Source organism: Anolis carolinensis, chromosome 3 (assembly GCF_035594765.1).
Source record: "Anolis carolinensis isolate JA03-04 chromosome 3, rAnoCar3.1.pri, whole genome shotgun sequence".
Lineage (NCBI taxonomy): Eukaryota > Metazoa > Chordata > Lepidosauria > Squamata > Dactyloidae > Anolis > Anolis carolinensis.
Genome location: NC_085843.1, coordinates 73,641,307 through 73,647,753, shown reverse-complemented (window position 1 = coordinate 73,647,753; position 6,447 = coordinate 73,641,307). Strand labels below are relative to the sequence as shown.

General features: G+C 37.6%; 1 protein-coding gene across 1 annotated transcript; it reads right to left on the bottom strand.

Annotated features, from left to right (window-relative positions):
* Positions 1-1,411: 1,411 nt before the first annotated feature.
* Positions 1,412-4,797, bottom strand: LOC103280141 (zinc finger MYM-type protein 1). The gene is made up of 2 exons (XM_008118102.3): positions 4,255-4,797; positions 1,412-4,073 (listed from the first exon to the last, which is right to left on the bottom strand). The coding sequence occupies exons 1-2, from the start codon at positions 4,612-4,614 to the stop codon at positions 1,824-1,826; spliced, it is 2,610 nt and encodes an 869-aa protein (XP_008116309.3). The 5' UTR covers positions 4,615-4,797; the 3' UTR covers positions 1,412-1,823.
* Between the last annotated feature and the right edge of the window lie 1,650 nt (positions 4,798-6,447).

The following is a 6,447-nucleotide window of genomic DNA, read 5'->3' as shown; positions in this document are numbered from 1 at the left end:
GATGGCCATCTGTCGGGGGTGCTTTGAATGCGATTTCTTGCTTCTTGGCAGGGGGTTGGACTGGATGGCCCATGAGGTCTCTTCCAACTCTACTATTCTATGATTCTATGATTCTATGAGGGCTCTAGAAAAAAAGCTGGGAGGACAATGTTAGAGCTTTAAAAGTTTCCAATGTGCTCAAAACAATTTGAGGTTGGGTTTTAGAACCTTGGATAGCTCTTTTAAATAACCAGCTAAAACTCATACTAGTTTTACTATGCCCTACTGATACATAATCTTGAGCCAAATTCTTCTACAACAGAACATCTCCTTCATGACAGGAGACAAATTTCAATATATTGGACATCCATCCAATATCTGGGTGAAAAGCTATTATTTACATGGCTGTAATAATTTGATTATATTGAGGTACTGTTTGTGGACTAGTTACAAGACTGATTCCTAGAAGGTAACTTTAGGGACCACATTGAGTCATTATCCATGTAGGAAATGTCATACGTGCAGCAGTTTCTTTTAAAAACCTGTAACATCTTATTAGCACATTCTTTTCACCATCCTTCTATAGATCTCAGTTCAGAATATGTGTTCCCTCTGTCTTTATTATTCTGACAACACATCTATGTAATAAATTAAGACTTGGGAGATTTACACCTGAATTTAGCTTAACATGCTAATTTGCAGATCTTGTAAAATATATTCATTTCGTCTACAGCTTTTCAAATCCCATGGCCCATTTGAAAAGAGGGTAAACAGCCAAATACCAGGTACTGTAGTATCCCTTTCTTAAGAAAACCTTATGAAATTCATGGAGATGCCATAAGTTGACAACGACTGGAAGGTTTTGTAGGAACATACATGAGGTTTCTAAATTGTGACTAACAATTGTTAACACCACATTGGTTTCTAGGGATAGAAGAAAAAACACTGGTAACATTTTAAATTAGCCTATAATTTTATAAACGTGGCATGGAATAAATGGGGAGTTTTGACACTGAAAAATAGAGAAATAAAAGGGAGGTATAGTCCTCACAGCAGGTGGCCTCAGAAAAATGTGTTTAAATCCTGATAGCTGTATTAAAGCACTTTATCTAGTGGCCTTAGGGTTGTCAGGCTGCAACCTGTAGAATGAATGTTTATTTTTAATGTGTTGATAAAGTGGAAGATAAGAGTTCCATGGCAGCTGCTGCCTACTCTTTTTTACACGTGTTTTTTTCTTACTGTACCCTGAAATAACAAGGAAGGCTACAGTTTTTAAGAAGCTATTTAGCAAAATTTAGATCTTTCTTTTTCTCTACAATTGTAGTTCTCTTTAAATTGTTTTTCAGCAGGATTATTGTTTTCATACATTTATGCATGCAACATAAACATACATTAAAATATAATCCAATATTGCATGATAGACAGGGCCGGCCCAAGGAAATTTTCAAGTGTAAGCGAAACAGGATTTTGGTGCCCCCCCCCCAAAAAAAACCCCCAATCACCGAGAAATAAAAGGTAGAAGGTAGAGGTGAATAGAATGGATAAAAGAGTTTACCTTACAACCAGAAGTTTATTAACAACATTATGTTCATATAGTAACATTACATAGAATTAACTCCAATCTTAATAAATAATAATAATAATAATAATAATAATAATAATTTAATAAATAAATATTTTAATAAACTTTGCAACAATTTTAATTTTTTAACATCCAGTTTTCCTTAACACAAATAATAATAATAATAATTTAATAAATAAATATTTTAATAAACTTTGCAACAATTTTAATTTTTTAACATCCAGTTTTCCTTAACACAAATTAACTTGAACACTTGTAAAAATTAAAACCTGATTTTTCTGACTTTCAATTTGGAAAACTCATGTACTAGGGAATCTGTGTCCATGTCATCCAACAAGCTATTTTCAATGGCCAAGGTTGATAGTCCACTCAAGCGCTCTTGACTCAAAGTAGATCTTAAGTAATTTTTTATAAGTTTCAATTTTGAAAAACTCCTTTCACCGCTGGCCACGGATATTGGAAGTGTTAACAGAATTCTCAATGCAGTGTAGACATTTGGGAAAACATCCTCCGAACCATGATTTATAAAAGACAAGGCATCAGCTGGGAGACTTCCAGGGGGAAGCATATCTGCAAGTAATTGTAGCTCTGTATACAGATCACCAGCATTCACATCGTGGTCTTCTCCATCTGTCAAAACAGTTTCAAGGCGTTGACAGGCGTACTTCAATTCTTTTTCATTCCAACATTTCCCAAGGCTTGAAATGTCATACAGAAATTTGAAACTTCCACTATGGTTGTCCATTAGCTGAAATCTCTCCTTTAATGAGGATATTGCTGTGTCAAGCACAACAAAAAAAAAGTTCACTTTAAAAGACTCTTTGCCAGAATGTACAGCTTCATCTTTACATTCATACGAAAATTGTCTGCTTACTTTTCTCGGTCGAGCTTCCTGTTCGTTTTCAAAGTCGGCAGTAGCATCGATTTTTTCTGCCAGTTCCTTTGCATCTGTAATGATGCTATTTAGACCTTCTTCAGATCTCATCCTTTCTAGAAAACTTTTCACACTCTTAATAAGAGCCATAGAATTTTGAAGATCGATTGACACTTTTTGCAACTGTTTACTAACGATATTTATCTTGTGCAGGATCTCATGCCATGTCACTATGCTGCACAGAAATGTGAAGCTTTGCAGTCTTTTAAGAAGAGCACCAGCACGGCTCCTACAGAGTCCATCAAATTTCTGATCATGAGAAGCTTCATATACGGCATCATATTCTTCTTCAATATGGAACCTCAAAGGCAACAATGCTTCGATTCTACTTTCCCACCTAGTACTGCTAAGTGGTTTGAGTGTGAGAGTTGAAACATGCTTCAACAAAGTACCCCATCTTACTGGGGAACCTGAAAAAAGGTTATAGAGGTCTTGTACGGTGGCGAAACAGTCTGCTGCAATCTTGCAAGACATAGCTGCATCATTTATGACCAAGTTCAGGGAGTGGTTTCCACATGGTACATAAAAGGCTCTAGGATTTAAATCAAGGATCCTCCTCTGGACTCCAACATGTTTTCCCTTCATTGCAGAACCATTATCATATCCCTGGCCTCTCATGTTTTTTAATGGAATACGTCGTGCTTCCAACTCATGGAGTAATATTTCTGTCATACCTTCACCTGAAGGACTGGCAACAGGAACAAAGCCTAAAAAATGTTCCTTAATCAAGATATCTTCATTTGCTTTACATGTAACAAATCTAACCACCAACGTCATTTGTTCGGTGTTGCTAATATCTGGTGTGCAGTCCAATATAATAGAATAATATGTTGCCTCATGTAGTTGTTCCAAAATATTATTCTGGACCTTGCCTGCCAAGAAAGAAATAAACTCGTTCTGGACATTTTTACTCAAATAGTGGACATGTGTTTCTTTGGAAGTGATTCTTCTCACATGTTCAGCCATCGGATCATCAAACTGTGCTATATGTTCTATCAATTTTAAAAAGTTGCCATTATTAGGTTCAAATAGAACATCTTTTGTCCCTCTAAATGGCAATCCTTGAACCCCCAAAAACCGTGTAGCACATAGCAAGCGTTTCAGAATTTGATCCCAATGTTTAATTTCAGCATTAATAAGTCTTTCATGCTCTGCATCAATAGTTTTGTTTAAATGCAAACGTTGCGAGAGCTCACGCCAAGATGAACGGTTTTCCATATGAGGACGGGATTTCTCGTGACTGCTCAAAAGCCTGCTCAAGTTCCGCCAGTTAGAAAACCCTTGGCTACCTGCAAGACTGGATGTGTCGTTTCCAAAAATTTTGCAAGTAATACAAAACACTGCATTTTTAGATACAGAATACTGTAGCCAATATCTGTTGACACGCTCTCCATTACACAACTTCCTTGAATAATGAAATGGGGAAAATTTTCTGCCATGAATGTCCTTAGGAAACTTTATGCCTCTGACTTGCTGTGGTCCTCGCTCAACAATTATTTTCCGTGCCTCATCAGTTATTTTGAGTGGCCACTCTCCACAATCATTGGAAAGAAATAACAAAGGGTCTCTTCTTTGTTCCTGAAAAAAAAGGGGGGTGTATGTTAACTTCTAGAAGTTTTTCTAAGATGTAATGCAATGCAAGATCAATAAGTATAATACCTCGTTATGCAATCTTTAAAGAAAAAATGAACAAGACAGGCCAGGGCCAATTATATTTCCCAAAAATCTGCACTAATATTTTTAAATTGAATCTACTTACCGATTCAATAGCTTGCCGACTAGTAGATGGCAGGGCTGCATCTCTTAATGAATCCTCATCCACATCTTCAGTGTCAGTCCCAGTAATGCCAATACAGGAAGGTGGTAATGGTATTGCTGAAGTTGCAGTGAGAAGGTCTTGACTGGTTGATGGTCCTGGTAGAGGCTCTGAGATTGGTATCTTTCCGTCATCAGCATGATCTGATTCAGTCAATTTAGTTGTCTCTGGCTTTCCTGTCTGGCATGATGGTGAAGTCGTGAAAAACCTTTTTAATGCTTTAGCTTGACTCTTATCTTCTTGGCTATGCTGCAACCTCCTTTTACGATGAAATGCTCCCGATGGCTTCTTCTTGCTTGACATTTTCTGCTAAGAAACCCAACTCGTCATATAAGGAAGGGGACTGACGCAGAACAACTTTCAGCTTATGACAACACAGCAGAAATACAGCCTGCAGCTCCATCCAAGAACAGTAGAGTCTCATTTATCCCACATAAACGGGCCAGCAGAGCGTTGGATAATCAAAAAATGATGATTAGCATTGAATAGCCTTGCTAGACCTGGTTATGGACCAAGCATTTGAGCATTATTCCTTTTCATGCTATACTTGAGAACTGTTTAAGTACAGCAGAGACTCTACAGCAGAGTCTCTACTGTAGAGTCTCACTTATCCAACATAAATGGGCCGGCAGAACGTTGGATAAGCGAATATGTTGGATAATAAGAAGAGATTAAGGAAAAGCCTATTAAACATCAAATTAGGTTATGATTATACAAATTAAGCACTACAACATCATGTTATACAACAAATTTGGCAGAAAAAGTAGTTACATGTGTAGTAATGCTATGTAGTAATTACAGTAGAGTCTCACTTATCCAAGCCTCGCTTATCCAACGTTCTGGATAATCCAAGCCATTTTTGTAGTCAATGTTTTCAATACATTGTGATATTTTGGTGCTAAATTCATAAATACAGTAATCACTACATAGCATTACTGTGTATTGAACTACTTTTTCTGCCAAATTTGTTGTCTAAAATGATGTTTTGGTGTTTCATTTGTAAAATCATAACCTAATTTGATGTTTAATAGGCTTCTCCTTAATGCCTCCTTATTATCCAACATATTCGCTTATCCAACATTCTGCCGGCCCGTTTATTTTGGATAAGTGATACTCTACTGTACTGTATTTACAAATTTACCACTAAAATATCACAATGAATTTAAGACACTGACTACAAAAACATTGATTACGAAAAGGCAGACTGTGTTGGATAATCCAGAACACTGTATAAACGAATGTTGGATAAGTGAGATTCTACTTTAATATGAAATAATTACTGGGATAGAATAATGCAGAACAATATAATCTCTAAAACCAGGACAATAAATAAAGACCAACAGCCTGAAAGCATTCCACAAAGGAAACAATCAGGGCTAGCTAACACCTCCCAACAAAGTATTCCCATCATCAAAGTCTGATAAATCCACTGTTTTCTCACAGCCACAGACAGTACAAGCACATAACATATCGCAAAGAACACAACTCTGAAAACAGGGGAATTCCACACAGGAAACATTCAGCGCCAGCTAACACCGCCCAACAAAAAATTCACTCAGGGAGGAAACAGTCAGGCTTTAAAGCTGCAAGGCTTACATCCTAATCATTTTCCCTAATTGCAGCATTCATGCTTGCATCTAAAAGCCAAAAAAAAAACCAATTAGAAATATTGTATATTCACAACCTTTAGGAAATAATATCCCCTGATGGCACAGCGTGTTAAAGCGCTGAGCTGCTGAACTTCTGGACCGAAAGGTTTGAATTGGGGGAACAGAGTGAGCCCTCACTTTTAGCCCCAGCTTCTGCCAACCCAGAAGTTCAAACACATGCAAATGTGAGTAAATCAATAGGTACTGCTCTGGAGGGAAGGTAACACCGCTCCATGCAGTCATCCCACATGACCTTGGAGGAGTCTACGGACAACGCTGGCTCTTTGGCTTAGAAATGGAGATGAGCACCAACCCCCAGAATCAGACATGACTGGACTTAATGAGGTATGGATACCTCACAATCTTTGAGGATGCCTGCCATAGATGTGGGTGAAACGTCAGGAGAAAATACTTCTGGAACATGGCCACACAGCCCGAAAGACATACAACAACCCTGTGATCCCGGCCATGAAAGCCTTCGACAACA

What these genes read in the sequence shown, in the direction of transcription:
- LOC103280141 (XM_008118102.3), bottom strand. Translation starts at nt 4,614, where the DNA reads ATGTCAAGCAAGAAGAAGCCATCGGGAGCATTTCATCGTAAAAGGAGG. An exon ending in GTCGGCAAGCTATTGAATCG is followed by an intron (nt 4,074 to 4,254) that starts GTAAGTAGATTC and finishes CTTTTTTTTCAG; the next exon opens with GAACAAAGAAGAGACCCTTT.